At 41.3% G+C, this 25,061-nt stretch overlaps 2 protein-coding genes across 3 annotated transcripts in view; one reads left to right on the forward strand and one right to left on the reverse strand.

Annotated features, from left to right (window-relative positions):
* The window catches only part of zdhhc17 (zDHHC palmitoyltransferase 17), a 29,721-nt gene extending 8,623 nt beyond the window's left edge, over positions 1–21,098 (reverse strand). Inside the window, exons 1-9 of the mRNA XM_079294505.1 lie at positions 21,030–21,098; positions 7,553–7,656; positions 6,926–7,048; positions 5,681–5,758; positions 4,350–4,494; positions 4,016–4,080; positions 2,989–3,151; positions 2,748–2,873; positions 1,230–1,372 (exon numbers count right to left, since the gene is read on the reverse strand). Of these exons, the coding sequence (XP_079150631.1) occupies positions 1,230–1,372; positions 2,748–2,873; positions 2,989–3,151; positions 4,016–4,080; positions 4,350–4,494; positions 5,681–5,758; positions 6,926–7,048; positions 7,553–7,656; positions 21,030–21,092 (1,010 nt within the window). The 5' untranslated portion in view covers positions 21,093–21,098. The remainder of the gene's footprint in view (positions 1–1,229; positions 1,373–2,747; positions 2,874–2,988; positions 3,152–4,015; positions 4,081–4,349; positions 4,495–5,680; positions 5,759–6,925; positions 7,049–7,552; positions 7,657–21,029) is intronic.
* Positions 21,099–24,466: 3,368 nt separating this feature from the next.
* The window catches only part of osbpl8 (oxysterol binding protein-like 8), an 82,768-nt gene continuing 82,173 nt past the window's right edge, over positions 24,467–25,061 (forward strand). For both annotated transcript variants that reach the window (XM_079294502.1, XM_079294503.1), the window contains exon 1: positions 24,467–24,776. The gene's annotated coding sequence lies outside the window, so the exon portion shown is untranslated. The remainder of the gene's footprint in view (positions 24,777–25,061) is intronic.

A 25,061-nucleotide genomic window follows, 5' to 3' on the forward strand; every position in this document is an offset into this window, starting at 1 on the left:
CTTTAATGGGCATCATTCCCACTGCAGGCACTGCTCATAACGTATGTGTTCAATATATCAAGGCCCTCTTTCTGCAGGTGTGAAGCTGCTCACTGTAGCACATGTGGTCAAATGCAAACCTGGGTGTTAGATCTGAATCCTACAGACGGCAGCAAAAATAAACCAAACCAGAACCTGCAGTTGGACTCAGTCACCATTGTTTTTTCACCAAGTAAGTATTCCAAGAATGTCAGTAAAAAGACGCTAACACACTGCGTAATGTTTGTTATTTTAGTCACAGAGCAAACAGTATTGAGGGGCACAACAAACTATAGCAGCAGGACCAGGAGGTAATGGGGCTTAAGTAGGGGGAACAATGTGTGTATGTGTGTGTGCTTAAGGGAGTATTTGTTAAGGGATGGTGTGGAATGTCGGAAATGACATGTTTGTTTGCACGCAAGAATATGTGTGTGTGCAGTTTATGTGCTGGTGCAATAAAGAATGTGTGCCAAGTAAATCTATTGTAGTATAACGTGTGTATGGTGTCACGACATTTGGATCTAAATTGGGACAAGTATCACCCGTTTGTAATAACTGATCTTAATCCTGTGAGAATCAGGCCATGACTGCAATTCGACAAAAGAATTTCCACCGCAAATAACCTAACACAGAGCTCATGTGATAATATCAGTCCAGTGCGGTGTGATTTGGGGTTGTTTTTTTCTGCCTCTTTCCCTGAATTATTGAGGCTGCGTAGGTAATTATTAATATCAAAGGTTTTGACAGCATTCTGGGTGCAAATTCAGGACCTTCATCTCGCTAGATGCTTTGATTGAGGTTTTAGAATGAACCTTGGAACATCTGTTCTCATATTTTATGATTTTATCCCCCTTAAAATGGGAACAATATGATTGTGTTATTGTTGCTATATCAATGTAATATGGTACAGTAAGATTGTTAACACAGGTGCGTGCCGGATCTGTCTTTTGACCGCAGTGAAAATATTTTTGAAAGGCTAAACGCCAACAGTTTGAAGCAGAACATTTTGTGCACTTTGGAAATGATTACATCCATCTTTAAAATAAAATACTGAGATAGTTTCAGCAAATTCGAGTTAAATACAGACTTGGCGAAAACAGACATTAGGGGGTGATTTGAAAAATGACATGAAATCCCCAGGTAATACTAGTCCTGTGTGCTAGCTAGTGTATGGGTGTGTTATCTGGGTCTTTCATGTAATTGAGACGTACTTGGAGAGGCACTGCACGGTGACCCAGACGCCGGCGTACATGAGGCCCTTGATCAGCCAGGAGTCGATGTCCAGGTCAGCAATGAAACCAACCAGCCAGATGACCAGGAAGGGTGTCGCCAGCATCACCTTCTGCCTGAACTCCTGCAGGAGGAGGAGAGGAAGGAGACGATAGAAGAACAAACAGGCGGGTAGGAGGTATGGGAGAGGAGAGATGTAGTAGAGGTGGTGAAAACGAAGGCATAGAGAGAAGGTGGAATGGTGGAAAAACAAGGTGAAAGACAAAGCATTTGGGGGAGACAGAGAAAATGAAGATCGATAAGAAACAGGGAAGTTGGGCAAGAGATGAGACAAGACAAAAAATGGAAAAAACAGATGAGATTTTTACAAGCAGGAAGGAGTCCCATTGAGCTTCGTAAAAGTACAAATATTTCCTGTAATTCACATCAGCCAGGGTAATGAATCATGACCATACACATCTCTCTACTGGCTGATCAGAAACATTGTACACATTTACAATAGTTTAATTTCGAGGCGAGAGTGCAAACCGCAGTTTGCTTTGAATATTAGAAGAGTCATCGGAGAAATTACAGCGAAATAGTAATTATTCAAAATTTCATAGTTAAATAGCAAGCAAATTAAGTGTTTATACAAATCAAGTATTACATCTTTTTATAGCCATTTGTATTGAATCACATTTGTCTCTCAGCTGTGGCGATATAAAGAAAGGTAAACAGCAAACCAAACAAGTTAGATGTATTCTACAAATCTAGACACGGCCTGTAAAGCTGTACTCACTACAGCACTGGGCCTGACACGAGGGATCTGGACTAAAGGTGAGGCAAACCTCAGATGGGCAGCAATGCTAGTCATGTTTCTACATGCTAACTTACAGTCTCATTCTAAAAGTTACCTTCATTAACTGATAACATCCCAGCAGACAAGTGGAAAGACAACAAGAGTTAAAAACTGTTTTAATTAGCAACAAGTTTATGCATCCACGATCTTTAATATTTCTGAAAACTAAATTAACATAGAAATATTCTGAGTGTTCAAAGTTCAAAGCTTGAGTAGAAGAGGTTATTTATCAGGATGCATGTCAAGTCACCCACTGTGGTGACTGGACGCTATAAAAGTTGTCGCTGTATTTTCCGGTAGTTGTAATATCAGACATAACCCGTCATTTAAGAGTCATCTCCTCCCTGTCAGACTGTCTGATCGGAGGCCAGCTTTCGACTAAAAGCTAATCACAACCCCAGACATGCTGTGCTGCTGCTGCAGTGCAACACTTCAGTGTGGACAGGCTGGTCTGAGCATGTCCGTCTGAACGGAGACCGGGACACAAAGGTGTGCGTGTCTTTACAGCAGAGATCAGATGGTTCATGTGACCCGACTGAAAAGGATTCTGTCTGTGGTTCAAATTGCTTGATGTTTCTTCTACTATGCCTGCCGGTCCCGTCTCTTTTGACATATACTGTAACGTATTTGGGCATGTGTGTTTGTGTGTCTGAATGTGTACCTTGTCCATCTTCAGTCTTTTCAGGTAGGATGGGCTGTCGTAGCCTTTGGCTTGTCGCGCTTCCTGTAAGTGATTGATCATCCAAACGTTCTTCCTTTGCTTGGCGAGATCTAGCGGCGTTTCGCCCTAAAAACAAACACACAAGAAAGGTCTATACAAATCCACCATTCCAAAAACCTCTGGATAAATCCAAATAATACGGCAGTACAGGCACACGCAGACAGTGGGATGAAGGCGGTACCTTGATGTTCTGTGCGTCGACGTTAGCGTTGGCGTCCAGCAGCAGGCTGATGACGGTGGTGTTGCCGGCCAGCACGGCCCAATGCAGCGCCGTGTTCTTGTGATATTTGTCGCCCAGGTTGACAGAGACGTTGAAGGTCAGTAGCAGCCGGGTGGGATCCACGCTGTTACACAAGGGGGGAAAATCCAGTCAAACAAGCCGGCTCGTCACAAGGACTAAGATGGACAAAGATAACGGGAAGGTGATCACAAAAAATAGGACAGCTGGAAAAGTTAAGGATTTGAATCTGGCTCATATCCAACACTTTAGAACCAAACTCCATCGGTTTTAAGGGACAGTGTGTAGAATTTGGTGCCATGTAGTTGCGTGGTTGCAGATTGCAAACAACTGAGCACCCCTCTGCTCAGCCTCCTTTTTTATCCTAACCATAATGACACCAATAACACTACCGGTACTACTACTACTACTACTGCCGCTGTTTCACAAGCGTGTCAGAGAATTACGGTGGCCTTTGAACCCAAAGATATTCAGTTTACTATCAAGTATGACAAAAAAGCATCACATTTAAGCACATTTAAGAAGCTGGAACCAGATTATTTTTGTTGCCATTTAGCTTGAAACAGCAGCACAATTCAACTACTAGAAAGCCTTCAATGTCATTCGAAAAGGATCCATTGAAATTAGCTTGCATCGGATTTAATTTATTACATCATCATTTACAGAAGCTCTTAATCATTACCTCATTCGTTTTCATACGAATTATTTTTGCAGCTAATGGGTCAAGAAGTACATTTTTAAATGAAGGCCAGACAAAAAAGGCTGATCAGGGAATATTCAGATGAAGCTGACTTTGTTTCTGTGTTTGGAAATTTATGCATGAGCAAGTTGTGCATGTGGCTGCAGTCAGCAGAAACATGCTCGAGCTTTCGGGTGGTATGGTGGTAACTGTTGGTGTGTTAAGAGGTTTGAGCTTGAAATGAATCACCGAGCTGTAGCACCAACACGCACAAATTACACACGTACGAACCTGTGTGTCCTGTAAGCTGCCCACATCAGAGGAGTCATGCCGTTCTGATCCATCATGTCCACATCCTGATACAGAGGAAAGATGCAATCAAAAAACTGAAGCAGTGAGAGGTGGAAAAGAGAAGCAATAGGGCTCCCCCTACTGGAGAGGACTGGTGCCAATTTATTTCAAAACAGACCTTTGCTATCACAGCAACATCTATCTCTGTCTTTAAGAACAACCTGGTGGACTGCAGTAAACCTCCTAAAGATCCCCCGTCACACAAGCACCTTTGCTGCTGTGAAAAGCACCATTCTGTGCATGACGAATGAGCCGCAGTGTTAACGTTTCCTACCTGTCCTTTGGCGATGAGGTAGGCCACGATGGAGGTGTGGCCGAACTGCGCGGCCAGGTGCCCGCAGCTGCAGCCCTCACCGTCGATCAAAGACGGGTCGGCGCCGTACTTCATGAGCTGCACCACCATGGATAGATGGCCTTGTCTGGGAGGAGATGAGTGCAAAACAAAAGGACACTTCTTATTCCGACAACTCGCTACTCTAAGAATAACATATTTTAAAATGAACAGGAGCGTGCAAATAGCCAGTGACACACAGGAACAAATAACTCCCGTCTTTCTCCTGGGGTTTGGGGTGAAGAAGGCCAAAGCAATTTCCACGTGATTACACATTAAGATGCTGAGTGAGTGGCCAGGCTTAAACTCAACAGTCAAAATATCAGGGTCTCATTTACTGCTGCTGTTAAACTGCCTTATTTGCACGTGAAATGATGGAGCCTCATATGCTGCCGCGACATCGAGAGACTGACTCCCTGCTCTTATCGCTTGATGTTTGTCTCTGTGGTGTAGCGGGTGATTTGTTAAGATACTTTTATCGCATATAGCATATTGAGTTTTCAAAATGTATTTTTATTACAAACCTTGTCTGCAAGGTAAACCTCTCCCTGCAGGACAATAATGACTGGTAAAAAAATGCAAAGTCAGATTTATTTCAAGTGAGAACTGTGTTCTAGGATTTTCACTTATTTGCTGCGTGTAAATGTGAGCAGACAAAACACCCGGTGCTTCCAACATGTGTCTAAACAGCTGTGGTCACACAGACGAGAGGAGGCTGGGGGCTTTTAAAGGTCACCGCCGGGTGGAGACCAGGTGGTGGAGGGAGATACACGGCTCCTGAGTGTGTGTGGCGTCGATGCTGTGGATCCCCGTGTGTCAAATCTATCAATAATTCAAGACGAGGAGTGCTTCATGCCCCCCACTGTCTGCTTGGGAGAGATGTTGGCGAGCCCTGTCCCTTCTCAGCCGTTACATTATGACTGAGTGAGCATTACAAAAAGGAATAAGACCCTCAGTGAAGCTGAGTCATAAATGTGTGCTTGTAGGAGGGATTTAGAATGAGACACAGGAAGTTGGCGAAACTGTCTTCTCTGCAAAGTAAAATAAATAATAACTTTAAAATGTTCTGCCGACCACAATCGGGAAGCTAACAAAGGTGTTTCTTAGATTCAGTTGCTTTCCGTTAGAACGATTAGTGACATCAATTTGAAGGAATGAAAGGAAACATTGTATGAAGGCATGAATTACATTTGAAATAATAATAAATAAGGGCTCCGTGGATTCCACATGTCCACCAAATGGCAGATGTGTTATCTACAGTGAGTGTGTGTCACCTGGTGGCCCAGTGCAGAGGTGTGGAGTTGAGGTCTCCTCCCAGCTGGTCCACTATGCCTCCCTTTGATATGTAGTACCTGCAAACACAAATGTCAGGTGGAACTTCATACCGCATTAATTCTCCCGAGAATCTCATTTAGGTAATCTAATATAGGTGTGGGCTGCATAACTGGTTTAAAAACCACAACGGATAAGATTGTTTGCTTATCTTCTGACAAAATACTAGGACCTGGAGCCCATACAAACTATACACAGTAGGCAACACCAAGCCAAAACTGGTTTCTGCAAAACAAGTACAAAGTTGCACTGCAGCTGTCATGAAAAGTGGGGAACACGAGTGGCGCTGAAACTAATCTGATACTAATGAGTATTTCTAGGCTTTTTTCTTCCATTTTTACAATTTTGTAGACAATTTGCTGATTAGTTGAGAAAATAATGACAGTACGGCTCTGATTGGTTGTTTTTCCTCTGTGGAGTCTTGATAATGCTGTTAGCAGCACTAAATGGAGGCAGATTTCTTCACAAATGATCTGTCTCATGTACGGTACTACTGTCAGGATATTGTGACAGAGCAAATGTGACAAAAAGTGAAGTTGCCTACTGAACTTTTATTACTCAATTTGAAATTAGAATACATGTTGGGAGTTCCACACTATCCTGTTGTCTTGATGAAAGGCAGGACTGCATTGACTGAGCTCGATACTAATTATGACCCTTGAATTCCTGTAACATCACCTATTTTAAGAAGTAATTAGTATTTACAGAGGGGAACATTTATGCTGTCTTCCACACCTTAATACATTTGCAACTACAGCCAGTTCATTGCTAAATGTGCGCTAACCTTGTCTTCACTGAGCGACCTGAATCAAGCTAGTTCAAATGTTAGTGTGTTTAGAAATAGAGCCTCAATTTTCCTCTGATGGGGGTAAAGGGCTCAGTGGAAACGGGTTGTTAAACAACAACAAAGTACACAGGAAAAGCTGCCCAAGCAGAGAAAATTGTGTCCAAAAAAAAGAGAAAAGTAGGAGAAAAGCAGCTCCCACATGTAACTTATATTTAGGGTATGCTGGCTGAGCACACTTCTTTTACCTGTCATTTTTTGCTTCATATTTCAACTCACACTTGTGAACTGACAACCGCATATCTCCAGCCAGCTTGGGATTTGGACTCAACAACCATCCAAGTCTCTAACCTCTCTGGTACTGTGCCACCACCAACTCCGTGCAAAACGTGACTTGACTCACTTGACCAAATCGATCCTGTTGTTGATGGCGGCCCAGTGAAGGAGTGTTACGTTTTCTTTGTCTGGCTGCCGAACATCGAAGCCCGCCTCCACCAGCTCCCTGCAGCGCTCGAAGATGCCGTACCTGAGGAAGAGGAGCGCAGAGGGATTAAAGTCTCCAGACGAACAGAGGGTGAAACACAGAAAACCTAAAAATATCGAAATCACTTTATTCTACATGCCTCACAATAAACCGTTTGAACTAGACAGATCCTGTAAAAAACATTCAATTCTGCGATTCTCAGCGCAACTGGAAAGCCATGATCAACTTGGCTGAGACCAAGTCACGTGATAAAATCTTCGGACTGAACTGCAGGCTTTTTACATAAAGCAGAGAGGAGAGGACATGAGACAGAAAGTGGATGTTGTAAAATTGTAAATAGTTCAGCATGTATAGCATGTGGACCCACATTTTTTTAATCAAATATTGGTCATACTCAAAAGTTATGACGAAACCAAACAAATTCATTCATCATTTTCTGAGGTTGCATCAAAGTCTGACCACATGACCGAAAGAGCGCAAAACTTATCTTGATGTCGTCGTGAGACAACAGCGCTTATATTATACATATCCATAAGCTCCACTCACTGTGTGGCTTTGACAATGTCCCAGGTGCTGTAGTCGTCCACATGGTTTTTACGGCTGACATTCTCACTGTAGCCGTGGTTGAAATTACTCTGGGGTTTGATTTCCTGAAAAGGAGGACAAGAGATAGAAACACAGAGATAAAGACAAGTTGTTAAGGTTGTGCTGCTTTATTAGATCATGAGCGTGATGTTGGAATACACAAGAATGCTCTGGCATGTGGGATGTGGTTGCAGGTGTGTGTTATATACTTTTTGTGTTGGTTCTTGTTTGAACCCTATGTGTTATTTGAGAACAGAAAATATATTTCGGCTGAATTTTAAGCATTTTAAATGGATGTTTTGGGAATGTCATGTTGTTCAGCATTTGTAGCCTACATCGTGATTGTACAGCTGAGAGAAAAGTGACAGTGACGAGTGCAGCGTTTTCCCCAAACTTGAACATTTTTCAACTCTCTGCAATCAGAAAAAAACAAACACCTAAGATGCAGCGCTCAGCGCCGAACAGATGCACAGCGTCTCGCTCCCATTGCATAGAAATAAAGAAATAAACTAAGTGAATGTAGCGGTTGCTTGCCATCCCATGTGGTTGGCGCTTCAATTGCGCAGGTTTTTTCAACATTGCTGTTATTGTGACAGCCCTAACACTGTTCAATTGTGACAAGGGTTTGATAGGATATGAAGTTCAATGCAATCCCTTCAATCCTAAAAACATTAAATGCTAAAAATGTCAACACTGGGTTGCTAAATTGGAAAACCTCTGTAGGTGCTTTAATTCTTCAGACACTGCATCTTTTGAGCCTATATTTTCTTGGCCTTGTCCACCAAATAAGATACAATCAGTGGCTGTGCCCACAGCAGCAGAGTCTACACATGACCAGCTGGGTGGAGCTACGGTGAGTTACAAGATACCACCAAAGACTTTGAACTTCAAACAATGACGGCTGTATTGACTGGACTTTCACAGCTTCACTACCCGTTCAGTTGTCACGAACGGGAATATTAGCTGTAGAGACCCAAACTGTTTTTGTACCAGGCTGTTTTAACAGCCTCCTGGCTGACCAGCCTCAAGTGGATATTTGATCAACTGTGAGTTTTCAGCACCAGAGATAGCCGCTTGGTGCACACGTCCGTGGTGACTTGTCGTCACAGGTATAATTCCATTATTAATTGCAGAATTGCACAGCAGTGATTGCTTCAATTGAGCCATCGTTAATGTTATTAGTTCCACCTGTGATTCTTCTGCTATGACAAGTCAAAATGTCTGTGAAAAACATCTATGAATGGGATTCAACTGGAAACAATAAAGAAACAAGAGTGCTCCGATGCGCTCAGGGCCATCAAAATTTTAGTCAGTAAGAATTATTCAGAGAGCAAAATAACATTGTTGTGCAAGATGCTTGACTGAACTACTAGATTGAGCCCCTGGTGATGGCCCCGCTCAAAGATGACACTTCCGCATTCATTCCAATAAATGACTGCTGTATTAAGAGAGGGAAATAAAGGCTGCGGGACAAAAACAAAGACGGGCTTGTCGGGTCCTGTTGAAGATCTAATCTGTCACACAGATGTGGCGACTGTGCAACTCGCATTCAATTAGCCTCCATAGCAACATCACGGACAACCGTAATTAGCCTCCAACATCCGGAAACAAGGGCTGCGTGAGGTAAACAGAGCTCCCACACGGCCCTTTGCCATTCTGACTTTCTGGAATAACAGTGATTTTGGTTTTTACTTGGTGCTAGTTGTATATTAACATGAACTAAAAATACATTCACAGAAGGTATTTGGAGTCTCTGTCTCAATACCCTGTTTTTGCAAGAAATTATGTGAAATTACAGAAGCAACACACACCAGAAATACAGTTTCCTCGTGGCTTTAAATAAACCACCTAACCAACATTTTATGTCATCTCTGGATATACACACAGTGAAGTGATGTGATAATGTCAGACCTCAAAACCACCGCCAAATGATAACTCTACATTTGCCCCAACAAGTCAAATAAATAGAACCGGTCATATTTCTCCATCCTCTTCACATTCTCTGGTGCAGTTAACCAACGTTGCATTTACATGAACAGCAAAATGAGTTTTAATTCCGAGATCCAAAGCATTACAAATCATCAGTTGTAAGGAGGAGAAAAGCATCAATGTTGCTGTGCTACTACAGGGGAGAGCAACAGAGGCTAAGACGAGGGATTTTATTTCGGAGAGTAAATAAGACCGAGGAGGAGGGTGTATAGGCGGGGATATGAAGGTGACCACCGCATATTTTTAATTCCTGTTTTTTTTAAGTCGTCAAAGCTGCCAGCAAGCGTTCCTACTTCTCAGAGCCAAGTTTTGGTCATTTGCAAATCCATGCGATCTGTTTCAACTACCCCATGTGCTATTCAGACTAGATTGGCTGCCAGAGAAAAGTGAGAGTACCTCCAGTATGATCGGGACTGTGCCGAGCCTTTTTCCTTCGGCAGATTGACAAACAGGAAAAATGTGTTCTTCATCTGGATATTCAATTGAGAGGAAACGGTTTCCCATATATTTCCAGGGACAGGACAGACGTCCTGGCTCTAAACCCTCAGACAACAGCTGTTCAACCACTTTCTCCATCTCAACCTTCCATGGAGATAACCTTTGACTTCAGTTACAGCAGCCCAACGCTCTCTGTTCATTTCCTTACGACAATCTAAAAAGCTGATGGCATTTGTAACACTATTGATGTGTATTTCTCCAGACTAGGGATTGTAATGGTACTTTTTTACATAGTATATATTTGTACTCAGTATATTGTATTCATGCATAGGTAATTTTGCTCTGAACTTTGTTGAACTTCACCGTGTCTCTTGAAAGAGAAGAAGTCTCCCTTGCCTGTTCACAAAGATAACTAACTGTGTTGTATGAGAATGATCCACCACCAAGGCCTTTGGACCGCTTCTTTTGGTTGCTGGCCGTGGCCGGTGGCTGGTCTGAAACCAAAAGTCTGAGACCAAAATGTCTAACATTGGCCATCGGCCCCCGTCTTTGCTCATTCTGTATAAAGAAAGTACATTCACTTTTTTCTTGGTTCTTCCTCCCTGAGACTGTACGCATTATGTTGTGATGATTGAACTTTCTCTGTGTAGAGAATAAATACTTAAAAGACAACCTGGTATTCGGTATTATTTATTTCAGCAGTAAAAGACTCACGCAAAGCGGGTATAGGAATATTTTCCACCACAGGATGCACCAATCTGTCTTTTTTTAGTCCTGATACCATTAGCGATACCTGGGCTTTGGGTATCAGCTGATACCGGGTAGCAATCCAATATCAGTGTGGTCATCAGTTATCAGGAACTGGCTAATCCAGCACGTGATCTGGAGCACACAGCAGGAAACAGGAGCTTCTTAGCAGCCTGGAGATGTTGTTCATCGCTACATGTAGGCTGTTGAAGCGACGTGCCACTCACACACACATACGAGAGCAGCTAGTGATCTAAACAAATCCCATCAAATGGCCTCCGCAATTAAACTCTAAAAACAAATAGCCTTCGAGGAAAAATGTAGGTCTGTACAAGAACAACAACAAACAAATAATGTGCTGGAGCAGAAGGCTCAGGACCTCCTGCAGTATATCACGAGGCAACACCACCTGGAAGAGAAGCGTGGAAAAAGGCTGGAGGAGAACAATGCCTTGACATAACCTCTCTCTGGAAGGTTGTGTTCAGGAGCTGACGGACAATCTCAGAGAGGAAAAAAGGACGAGGGACAAATATGTAACATTCAAAGCCGAAGAATCAGCCAAGATGGACCACAATTACAACCACCAATGCAGAAGCCAAGATTTGAAAGAATACGAAAATGTGAAACCTTGGTTCAACAAATATTATGACATCAAAGCTCAGATGGTCGCCCTGATGCAGCAATGTCAGTATGTCCACAGTAAGATCACACAACAAAACTCTATACACAAAGAGTGTAACAAAATCAAATCTGCAGACGACACTGTGTTCTCTGCTAAAATATTGAGGCGCTTAACGAGCTCCAGGATATTTAAACTGTGAGGGGCAAACACAAAGCATTTTACTGTCAAGTTTCTGAGAAAATGAAAGGGAATGTTAGCTAGAATTATGTGACAACATTCACAATTTCCTCATATTTGAACTGTTAAAAATACTGATTATTATAAATGGCGTCAGAATAATACAGTGGCAATGAGCGGTTTTCGCCTCTGGATTATACACCTGCCTCCCGGTGATGCAAAAAAACAAAGACAACAGCAGCAATGACATCCTCAAAATATGTTCCATTTCACACCAACCATTGATTTTAGGTTGGAGCCTCATCTGTCCGGTGAGGCAGCAGGCTTGGCTCTCGTCAATGGAGCTGGTCAGTGGGACATATGGCACCCTATCACGTGTCTCGAGCCAAAAATGTTGCACAGCACCATTTCGCCAAAATGCATGTTTAATGAATAAAGTACCTATCCATCTATCCATCTATCTTCATTGGTTTACAGTAGGATCATCAGTCAAATACGGGTGACCAATTCACAGTTTGGAATCTACTTTAAAATCAGGAACACATACACAAAGATACAAAATAATTATAATAGTTTATCACTGCATCTGTAATGACTACTTTGCCGAGATTGTTATTGTGTTCTGCGCCCTGTTATTGTGTTCTTGCTGGCTGTGGCCGTAGCTCAACATCAGATTTGATCTGAAATGAGAGCCATTACGAGGGACTAATTCAATACCTCAAGCAGCGTCAGAAATACACGAGAGCAAAGGGCAAAAATGCCCCTACGAAATATCATTTTGCCCGATATCACTAGGAGGGGCAAACAATGCCCCCGAACTTTCTAAACAAATTTAAAAAACGGAGCGCTTCTTAATCAGACCTACTGACTGCGGTCAACTCAGCAGACACTTACATGTTAGTGGACCTATATGCTGAAATTCACGGTAAACGCATTCAAACGGCGCAGATCGGGAGCGAGCGAAGGACTTTGAAAGTTAACGGAAAGATTAACGTGAGACAACATCCGGTTTTTCAGACAAACATCCGGTTTTCAGAATAAGATGCCAACAAAGTATAAATATTGCATAACGGAAATTAGATTAAATTAATTATATTCGCATTAAGTATAACTAGTGGTGTCACGGATCACGGATCGATCCGTGATCCGTTCGGATCACCCCTCACGGTTCGGATCACTCGTGAACCGCGGATCAATAGAGTATCTTTATTCTTTTCTTTTTTACAGTGTAATCATCAGTGTGTAATACAGTTCTACTGCTGCTGTTCCTTTTCAAGTAACAAGTCCCCGAATATCAATGCAGACTGCAGAGTGTCAGTGAACAGATATGAAGCAGTAGTGTATTCACGTGTACCGAGCAGGTCAGAAGCATTTAACGGTGAAGTCATGGCGAGCGGAGGAACGTCAGAAGCCGCGGCGTCATTTAAGTCGCAAGTTTGGGAACATTTTGTCTTCCCTGTATAATGACGGATGAGGGTGGTGGACGAAACCGTTACGGTATGTAGGCGTTATTTAAAGAGAAAGACATGCGACAACGGCAAAACATCGGCATGTCCACACATATGAAGAGACACCATCCCGTCTGTCAGCGACGGGGGACACTCCGGTGTAGAAAACAAAGGATTTCTAAATCTGGTTAAAATGCTTGAGCCACGCTACGAAATCCACTCACGCAGCCACTTCAGTGTGAAGCTGTTCCAGGCCTCTATGAGAAGGACAAGACTGTGGAGACTGCTTTCACCACGGCGGAGTGATTCTTAGTCCGGTGCTGTAGACACGCCCCCTCTGTGAGAGTCACACACACACACACACACACACACACACCTGGGGCAGGTGCTGACAGAAGTATCAGAGTGGAAGCTAGACAGGCCCAATAATATTCCAGTCACCACAGAAAGGTCTACCCTCTCCCCAGACAATGGAGATATTCTCATCTTTTTGAAAATAATGTCACAGTAATGGTAAACATTGTGTATTTGAATGGCATAACCTGACAGGAAGTAAACATAGACCCAAGTTGTTGCTGAGCAGTTCAGTTCAGTGTAAACAGTGGAAGCTAGCTCACTGGCTGTTTCTTTCTTTCAATATTGATGAAAGGATGAGGATATCAATATACCTCATGTTGCACTTCAACTTAACAGAATTCTTGAATGTATTATTTTTATTTATTTATTTTGTTTTGTTTCAAATTGGACATCTTCAATATTTTTGTTTTCATGTAAGACTATAGCCCAAAGTTCTTTAATTAATAAATGGAGAGCAAAGTAATATTTGTCTCCTCCCCTTTTCTTTGTTGATCCGAAAAATAATCCGAACCGTGACTCCTGAACCGTGAGGTTTGTGATCCGTTACACCCCTAAGTATAACACACGCTACCTGCATCTCGTGAGTTAACGGGAAAATACACATCAAGTGTCTTTATTCTTTGATTTGAGGGTTGCTGGAAATGAATAATACCTGACTGACAGTCAATTAAGATATTTTACTAAGTAAAAACTCTGAACTGAATTTGTACCTTCAAATGGCACATTTTTTTGATTTTTAAGGTGCTATAAAAAAAATTCTCAAAAATTCCACACAATGACTAATGCATAAGTTCAGGACAAAAATGGGTAATATCACAATATTTGAGGTGCTACAAAAATATCTTCCTCAATAATTCCATACAATGACTGATTTATATGTAATCAAGGCATCGTTGACTTAACAATTGTTAATAGTTGTTTAAAAAATGTAACGATAAATAACCACAAAGAAATAAGAATAAAATTGAATATGATTGTCTGATTTATGTTTGTTTTTTGTTAAAGAAAACACTTTGAATCTGTAGACTACTGCCTAATAGTCTTAATGCCATTTGATGACAATTGCTCATATACTGTCAGCCTAAATAAGTATATTTATTATTTTGAACAAAGGTTAAATGTTACTTCACAAGTTTCAAAAAGTTCCCCCAATTTTTTGAAAATGCCCTGGATTTCAATCAGTGGGGGCAAAAATTGCCCCCAAAAAAATATGTAAATTTGTAATGGGGGGGACGGAAGAAATAGTGTAACTAGAAAAAGCATTTCCTGCTGAAAATGCGTTGGAATGCTGTACTCGTTCAAAGAAAAAAACAAAAAACTTCTGATGCTCTAAATTCAGGTGCCTCATGCATTCAGCCTAACTCTGCTCTCACTACAATCTACCCGATGACCCAGATTTCCAGCAGCACCCTGCTGAAAAAAGGAGCAACTTTAAGCCGAGCATGCATAGGCAAAAAAACCTCAATCTATGACGAAGCTACCACCGTCAGACGTGTTCTTTCAATACGACAGGTGTATGTGCAGCCACAAGATTTTAAAGACACTGGAGGTTGCGGCAACTTTGGGTCAGGGACACTGGAAGTCTGTGCTGAGATGAAATCAGTCTAAATACTACATGCTGCGTGACATTCATGTTTATTGCTTTAATTTGAACAGCCAGCCGGGTTTTTAGAGGGCTTCGGTGCCATGCAGCCATTGGGGTATGGGGAGAGGGGGTTTTTGGGGACCCTCCCCCATGAAAATTTGAAGCCCCTGATTTTAGAAAAGCTAAATTGAACACCAACATATACACAACGCGGAGCTGATGCATGACAACTGCGAGGAGAGGAAGGAGGAGTGAGGCAGAGTATGGATGACCCATAACTATGTTACTATAGTTTATAATAACGCAGGACAGTGAAGATGCAACCATATCATACAGGAGACCAGCGAGGATATTGTTCAAATAATACATACATTTATATTTTCAATTGCAGTTAAACAAAAGGCCTACAGAAAGAAAAAAGGGGTGTTGCAGCACCCTCTGCACCAACACTTTCCACGCTGATGTGTTAGACAAGGCACAGTTATGGTCTTGTATATGTATTTAGTTTTAGTTTAGTAAGATAAAGAAATGTAGAATAACCTTACAAACTACTGTCTTCCACAGTCTGATTCTCCTTCCTTTGTGCAAACCAAACTTGACATAAACACCAAATTAACATACAGTATGGGCCTTCACAAAAGCAGCCCTCATGGACCACATTTTCCCCATTGTGGGGTCACGTATGAACTGAGAGCCAGTACCGCATTGGAGGCAAATCTATTCGTGGCAATTTGACTGCTTAAGATGTAGCATCATTACCACTCCACATTACCGGTTCATACATAATTACATAATGTGTGAGCGGGACTTTTACATTCAGTTATTTGATTAAACCGTTTGGACTACCAGCCAAAATAGCGATATGAACTTATCCGTCAGCACTTTCAGGACACACTGGACATTAAATATATGAATCATTTGAACTGTGCACTGCCAGGATTAAGAGATACTGACCAGGCCTCAAGGTAAAGTAACCCACTTAACCTACTGGCTGCAAACCAACAAGCAAAACCGGACCGCTGAGAGAACATTACGCCAACTATCATTGAGGCATACTGATGTATGCAATATGAGCTCTTACTGGTTTTTAGTTCACCTGCAAAGCGCAGATAATAACAAATGATAATCAGTCTGCGTTCCATATGCAAAACCTAGCTAAACCTAGCTCTATCCAGAACCATGTATTGATGCATACTGCTCTGGAGAGACAGCGAGATCCTTCTTGTGGCACTGGCACCTCTGCGTCACTCAGCGTCAGTCTGTGGCACGCAGCGTCACACAGCGTCCCTCTCTGTCACTCAGCGTCCCTCTCTGTCACTCAGCGTCCCTCTCTGTCAGTTCAGCGGAAAGATTCAGCTGTGGCACGCGAGCATAGTTCGGCAATTGTCAAGAAGCTGCGGAGCTGAGGGGGCGGAGCCACATTTCCTGAGACATTTCCTGAGAACACCCGTTGTTGTTACGACAGATCAACTTCCATAAATCAGTTTTATGATTTTAGTTGAGTCACAGGAGCCCCCTGTTCTCTGTATGCATCCTTAGAGTAAGTACGTTGTACTTTTTTGTTTCTCATTCATTTTATTTCAGTATGATTTTGCTGCTTATGCAACAAAATGGAACATAATACACTTTCCAAATTATTACTTTTATAGTCACTTACAACAATCGGCTAAAATAAAGAAAATAAATCATCCGTTTTAGAATCATTTAAAAGTATATATTAAAATTAAGACATAAAATGTCCAATCCAAAAATACATGTTTGAAAATATCTTCACTCTTCCTCTGCTTATATGTATATGTATGTCAGTAGGACATATGTTAACTGTTAACAGTTTACAGCATACTTAAATAAATATAAATAAATACAAAACACACGCACACTTTGTACACACACTGCAGCAATTCTTTTGCAGGAATATGAGCATATTTCCCCCCTCTGGCAAAATACAACACGTCTCATGCCTTATTTTATTTTACCAGTTGGTGGCGGTAATGCGCCAATTCGTTTGCCAACCGCCAGTACACCAAAAGGGAGGAGAAGAAGAAGCTTTCCCGTGCCTGTGTTGTTGTGCTCATGAGCGACAGCGCTACGTACCCCGTTGTAATAATACTATGAGTGAGGAGCGGAGGACCCAGTCCTGCTGCCAGGACGGAGTCATCAGAGTAGTGTAAAAAAAGTATTTCAATCGGCGCAGGGGGACAGAGGGTTACGCAGAGTGACAGAGCGTGAAGCAGTGTGACGGAGCGTGAAGCAGTGTGACGGAGCGTGAAGCAAGGTGACGGAGCGGGACGCAGGGTGACCGAGCGTGACGGAGCGTGACGGTGACGGAGCGTGACTGAGCGTGACTGAGCGTGACTGAGCGTGACGGAGCGTGACTGAGCGTGACGCAGAGTGACAGAGCGTGACCCAGGGTGCCAGATATTTGATGTTGATGGTTAATTTGCAACCAAGTTGTATACATCATGTATTTACTTGTTATTTGTATGTAATAGAAAAGTGAGCATGTGTAGTTCATGAAGCAATAAATAATGACAATTGAAAAATATAGAGAGATGTTTGGTTCATTCTTTTCAAACACTAAGCCTAATTTACCTGAGTCATTGATTTAATTGTCACACTTAAATCCTGAATTGACTGGTGAAACAGAAGAAGTTAAAGGCCAAGATGAGAAGATATAATGTTGGTCAAATACTGTGGTCCAAATTCAATTTATTCAGTTTCATTGGCATTGAGATATAGAAAGTTTGACTCTAGAATATTCAAACAATTCCGAATCTCACAAGACAAGAGCAAAAACAAGATGAATGTGTTCTCCTTTCTTCGTTGCTGTCATGTTAACTGTCTTGTGACCGCTAAGATTGATCTCTGGAGCTGTAGGTGGATGCAGACTGTCAGAAGTGTTACTATTTTGAAAATGTATCACTGATTGTGTTACTATGGTAACTGAAGCAAGGTCCACTGGAGGCTGTTTAATAACCGCTCGTAGATGAAAAGCAATACGTGTTTTATTGATCCATTTCCTTCGTACAAGTCAGTCAATCAACTTCCTTTCTCCTAAAAGTATGCTGATTACTTCGACCTACTATACGTATCCACAGGTTATCCACGTAGATCGTTCCCTTTAACACGTTTTATAACACGATCCCAAACACGTATTGCTTTTCATCTACGAGCGGCGTGATTCAGTTCCGAGAAAGAAAAGAAAATTACGTTCAATATAGGATCACAAAATATTAAAAACGTGGCAGGAAATTGCTGATATTATGAATGTATAACACGTTAATCTCATCACTGCACTCTATTATTAAACAGCCTCCAGTGGACCTTGCTTCAGTTACCATAGTAACACAATCAGTGATACATTTTCAAAATAGTAACACTTCTGACAGTCTGCATCCACCTACAGCTCCAGAGATCAATCTTAGCGGTCACAAGACAGTTAACATGACAGCAACGAAGAAAGGAGAACACATTCATCTTGTTTTTGCTCTTGTCTTGTGAGATTCGGAATTGTTTGAATATTCTAGAGTCAAACTTTCTATATCTCAATGCCAATGAAACTGAATAAATTGAATTTGGACCACAGTATTTGACCAACATTATATCTTCTCATCTTGGCCTTTAACTTCTTCTGTTTCACCAGTCAATTCAGGATGTAAGTGTGACAATTAAATCAATGACTCAGGTAAATTAGGCTTAGTGTTTGAAAAGAATGAACCAAACATCTCTCTATATTTTTCAATTGTCATTATTTATTGCTTCATGAACTACACATGCTCACTTTTCTATTACATACAAATAACAAGTAAATACATGATGTATACAACTTGGTTGCAAATTAACCATCAACATCAAATATCTGGCACACTGGGTCACGCTCTGTCACTCTGCGGCACGCTCAGTCACGCTCCGTCACGCTCCGTCACGCTCAGTCACGCTCGGTCACCCTGCGTCCCGCTCCGTCACCTTGCTTCACGCTCCGTCACACTGCTTCACGCTCCGTCACACTGCTTCACGCTCTGTCACTCTGCGTAACCCTCTGTCCCCCTGCGCCGATTGAAATACTTTTTTTACACTACTCTGATGACTCCGTCCTGGCAGCAGGACTGGGTCCTCCGCTCCTCACTCATAGTATTATTACAACGGGGTACGTAGCGCTGTCGCTCATGAGCACAACAACACAGGCACGGGAAAGCTTCTTCTTCTCCTCCCTTTTGGTGTACTGGCGGTTGGCAAACGAATTGGCGCATTACCGCCACCAACTGGTAAAATAAAATAAGGCATGAGACGTGTTGTATTTTGCCAGAGGGGGAAAATATGCTCATATTCCTGCAAAAGAATTGCTGCAGTGTGTGTACAAAGTGTGCGTGTGTTTTGTATTTATTTATATTTATTTAAGTATGCTGTAAACTGTTAACAGTTAACATATGTCCTACTGACATACATATACATATAAGCAGAGGAAGAGTGAAGATATTTTCAAACATGTATTTTTGGATTGGACATTTTATGTCTTAATTTTAATATATACTTTTAAATGATTCTAAAACGGATGATTTATTTTCATTATTTTAGCCGATTGTTGTAAGTGACTATAAAAGTAATAATTTGGAAAGTGTATTATGTTCCATTTTGTTGCATAAGCAGCAAAATCATACTGAAATAAAATGAATGAGAAACAAAAAAGTACAACGTACTTACTCTAAGGATGCATACAGAGAACAGGGGGCTCCTGTGACTCAACTAAAATCATAAAACTGATTTATGGAAGTTGATCTGTTGTAACAACAACGGGTGTTCTCAGGAAATGTCTCAGGAAATGTGGCTCCGCCCCCTCAGCTCCGCAGCTTCTTGACAATTGCCGAACTATGCTCGCGTGCCACAGCTGAATCTTTCCGCTGAACTGACAGAGAGGGACGCTGAGTGACAGAGAGGGACGCTGTGTGACGCTGCGTGCCACAGACTGACGCGTGCCACAAGAAGGATCTCGGCCCTGCTGCTGCTCTGTAGCAAAGTACAGCACTACATGATTTATAATAAATAAGAGGTGACGCCATTGGATCGCGATGAACAGAATGGTGACATTCTGGAAACTATGTGGCTCTATCATCATTTAAGTCACATGGAACTTAAATTACGTGTAGTAAAAACTAATAAAGATAGGTAACTTAGGCTCAATTAGGTTTACAACTTCCTGTTAGCTAGGTGTCATGAGCTAACAATGTTGAAATGAATAGTTTTCAGCTGCAATGTGATTTCTTTCTTGAGTCATTGTTAGAAAGAAAATGACTTCGACATTATCCTTTATTGTTCCTTGAAACTAATTTGTTTATCATGAACCGTATTCCTAGCACAACGATGCGCAACAGTATTATGATAGAAACGACGAATGCTAGCTAACGTTAAATGACAACTTGGCAGATGTTGTTAGGTTACTGTAAATCCCTTCCGAGAGGAACCTGTAACGTTGGGTTAGCTAGCTGGCAGTGACAACAATATCCCATACTAAGACACGATTATCGTCAACAAGAAAACGTGTGATTTTATTTTTCAATCGTGGCTGTATATGTAAAGTTATTATGATTGCCGTCTGGACACCACAGGTTGATGTTTCCATGTACACTTTACCCCAATTTACCTCACCGCAGCTCTACCAGAGCTACCACTACCAGCTCCGCTAACCTAACGTAACAGGTACAAGCTAACGTCGTACGACTGCAAGGAGTAAGCATTAACGTTACTTTTTTCCATTACAGACTTAAGCACACAGTTTACAAACTCGTTTACTGACTGCACGGCGTCGCTGCCACATAAAGCACCACCTAGCATAACGTTGAAATTAACAGGAACATCTGCCGAGCATTTCCTTGCAATGCAGTGGGAGGAGGAGGGCTAGCGTTAGCACCGTTAGCATCGTTAGCTTCCTGCCACCCCCCACCGTTGGTCCTGCAGGGGGCATCGGCGTTTCTGAAAAAAGCACGACAAAAACCCACAGCCACCCATACACCGACCGGCGTAATGCGTTTTGTGTATGTTTATGTGTCCGTGCGAAGGAGTGAAGTCCATATACTTTACCTCGGGATGGAGAATAGGGACGCAGCCAGCTTCTTTCTCATATTCCTCCATAGCGTCCGCCATCTTGGTGGTGATGTTCGCAGAGCATTGTGGGAAACAAGAGGCTGTGTGTAGGGGGGGAAACAAACAGAGGAGGAGCAGAGAGGATGCGGAGAGGGGAGCAGTCAAAAACACACAGATGAAGGACAGGCCATACCACACAGAAGGTCACATAATCATAGCATAGCCAGTGACCCAGGGCTACGCATATCAAGCATTGATTTATATTCGTGCTTTTAAATTCAGTTACATGCATTGTTGTTGCATACTACCTCGAAGGGTTTATGTAAGAATGGTCTGCTGTAGCCTATGTCGCTTGTCACTGTAAGGCTTACAGTGTAAGCTCATGGTGGACAGGCAAGATAATGTGAAAAAGATATACTCTGGGTACATGATGAACACTGGGTATGTGGATGTGTTTAAAGAAGGCAAGACGAGTGGTCGAAAGGGACCCATGGTGCAGTTTCCCCCCTAAATTAGTTGGTTAATCTGCAGAAAGCAGAGTCCACCAGACCGGCTCTACAGAAAACAGTGAAAGTGTGATTAAGATGTATTGTGTGTATGATATATCATCAATCTTAATTAAATTTTGCCTTATGATCATTGCATGCCCATGCTGATGTTATTCGTGAGCAGAAATCACAAGCCCAAATAGTATATATTTGTATTATTTTTATTTTAACTACAAATAAAAAAGAATGTAATGACCAGTAAATATATAGAAGTGTTTTTCTCATTGTCTGATAAGAATACAGAATAGAATAAATAAAATAAAAATGGTTCTCCAGTGTTTATGGTCACGAGAGAACCTCCGTAATGGCAGTCATGGGTGACATCTGACATTTCATTAGAAGGCCAGAAGCAGCCAATGGACCACATTGCAGTTAGTGATTTGTGCTGAATCTAGATATTCTTCATGACCCATCACACTCTACTAAATCTATACTTCCATCAGCCACTGGAGGTCACTAGTTATCCAAGCATGCGGCTCCTTGAATGAAAACACAGTAGTAATCCTGTGTACAGTTTATAAACCAACAGGTTCTTTTAATTGTTTCATTTCAATATTGAATGAATGAAATTTATGAATGAATGAATGAAATTTATTTACAGAGCGCTTTTCACAGATATAACATCACAAAGTGCTTAACATAATATTACCATAGGAACTTTAAAATATGTCAAATACGTCTGTGATAGGATACCCGTTATAGCAAGTTCACCACAATGAATCCCAGAAGTATGATGTTATATATGTATAGACATTATTTATATGATGTTATATAACCCCACATACACAAATATAATTTCAGTCAAAATATATTTCATTAAACTTAATTCCTAAATTGCTGCATTTAATTTATGAATTGCATACATGAACTAGAAAAAGCATTTCCTGCTGAAAATGCGTTGGAATGCTGAAAACTGAAATTAATCGCAAAAACATTGCTGAAAATAGATATCCAATTCAAAAACAAATTGCAAAAAGCTTAATAATTCAAAAAGTTTAAAGATTACAAATATGAAAAGTCATATCACACCTCTCCTGAAAGAGGTGAACATTTTGATATTTGAACAGTTTCTGTGGCTTAAAAAAATTCATCAGTGGTGATATTTGTAGTAGTATAAGTTGTAGTCGAAGTATTATTAGTAGAAGTATTAGTAGCATTAGAATAAGTACTAGTAGTAGTAGTAGTAATATTTGTAGTAGTAGTAGAAGTTGTAGTTGTAGTAGAAGTATTATTAGTAGTAGAAGTATTAGTAATTATAAGAAGTAGTGGAAGACGGAGTATCAGTAGTCATAGTAATAGCTGTAGTGTTGGTCGTAGTATTTAATATCACAGTAGTAGTAGTAGTAGTAATAGTAATGGCAGTAGAAGATGTAGCAGTAGTAGTAGTAGTACTAGTAGCAGTCGTACTAATAGCTGTAGTAGTATTACTACTTTTAGCAGCATGAATAGCAGTAGTAGTAGTAGCAGTTGTCGTATAAGTAATAGTAGTAGTGGTAGTAATAGCAGTAGCAGTAGTAGTAATAGTAGCAACAGCAAAAGTTGTAGTAGAAGTAGTAGTAGCAGTAGTAGTAATACTATATTAGCAGCAGCAGTAGTAGTTGTCGCAGTATTCGTAAGAGCATTCATTTTTTTAACAAAAAAACCTAATTTTGAGCTTGTTTAAATACAGTCAATCCATGGGGCTTTTATTTTGAAAGGGTGGGGCTGGGTGGGGGGAGAGGGGGAGAGGCGACATAATCATACTCCTCGAAAAGTCTCTAAGGCCTGAATGACTGTGTGAGAGAGAGAGAGAGAGAGGGAGAGAGAGGAGTGTATGTGCGTGTGTGTCTGTGAGTCTGTGTGTTTATCAACATCACAAATTGGCTCAATCGCGAACACCTGTGTGCCTGAAGCCATTTGAAAATATTCTCCATAGAGATCCCATTGAAAATAATAAGCTTAATAATTCAAAAAGTTTAAAGGTTAGAAATATGAAAAGTCATAGCACCCCTCTGGTGAAAGAGCTGAACATTTTAATAGTTGAACGGTTTCTGTAGCTTAAAAAATGAAGGAGAAGAAGAGGTCCGATGGAAGAAATATAAGTTGAATAAAGAAACAGGATGACAATAGTTGGAATGCTGTTAAGCATTCCAACAATAAAGAAACAGGATAACAATAGTTGGAATGCTTAACAGCATTCCAACAATAAAGAGGGCTATAATGGCATCATCGAACACATAACTAAATGGTGACTATCAAGAATCTACAAGCGAAAGTGGACTGGACTGATCACATGTTTGAGATGCCCTGTCCAGCCAGGCAAATCAGATGATCACCGAGCAGAAACAAGGGAGGAAGTCTGCAGTTGTTGCATCAAGTTACCTCGTTATAGATTTGAGACAGGATATTGAATGTTCAGCCTTCAAAATAAAAGCAGGACTACCACTTAATTCTACCATCAGTGATTTTATACATACAGTACATGTATATAGCACAGAAATAAATCAGAATGTGCTTTACAGGAAGAATAATAACAATTTAATAATATGTGTTACACGTAACCACAGTGAAGTCAATACAAGCAGATGAAATAACTATGTAAAGTAAAGAGAAATCACTAATAATGAAATAATACATAATAAAAAAACATGTTGAAACAAATCAAAAATATGAAAATTGTGTTCACAGAAACTGTACAATAAAATAACGAAGAAGAAGCCCACAAAAATGGAATGTCATGCCCTATTTCCTGTAAGATTCTTATGATTTGTTTTGTTTGTGTTGTGCAAATTTAGTGTCTCTTTGTGCGCGGCTTTTAGTTTGACATTTGTAACCGGAAATATTGTGCATTCCGCTTGCCTTGACCGGTAACCAGTCGAACCACGACAGAGTCGTGTGCGCGGGCTAGTGGTTGTCAAGTTGGCTGAGTATTACGAAGCGATAGACAGTAGAAAGCATACCAATAACAACGAAGATAGATTTGAACTGTTCAAACTTTAATATTGGACCCACGTGACGCCGCTGGGCAGAGGAGGACGCGGCCCATCACAAGCAGAGGCAGTGAACACCTGGTAATAAACATTAACACGTCGTTAGCTAACAGTTAGCAGTCAGACATAACGTTACGTCCCGGAGGAGTGCCTTCACATTTACAGCCAGCGTTTTTCTTCCGTGAGCCAGTCGGACAACCTACCGGAAGACCCCCAGCGAAGCAAAGGTAACGTTAAGTGCCACGCAAACCCGATGACAACAAGATATATCAAATGCTGCCTTCAACCGCCTGCTAATGCTGGCTAAACGTAGCTAACGTTAGCTCAATTTCCAATTCGCTCTGAGAGTCTGTTGCGAGTTCACAGACGTGACTCTGCAGTCGAGCAGTGCGTACTGTTATGTAATAAACCGGGCTAGCGACAGATAATTAGGAAGTCGAGCAGCTTCTCTATCTCCGTACGCTTCCCGTACTCTTTTGCATAACTCGGCGGGAACATTTTTTGGGACTAAT

Source organism: Melanostigma gelatinosum, assembly GCF_949748355.1.
Source record: "Melanostigma gelatinosum genome assembly, chromosome: 22".
NCBI lineage: Eukaryota > Metazoa > Chordata > Actinopteri > Perciformes > Zoarcidae > Melanostigma > Melanostigma gelatinosum.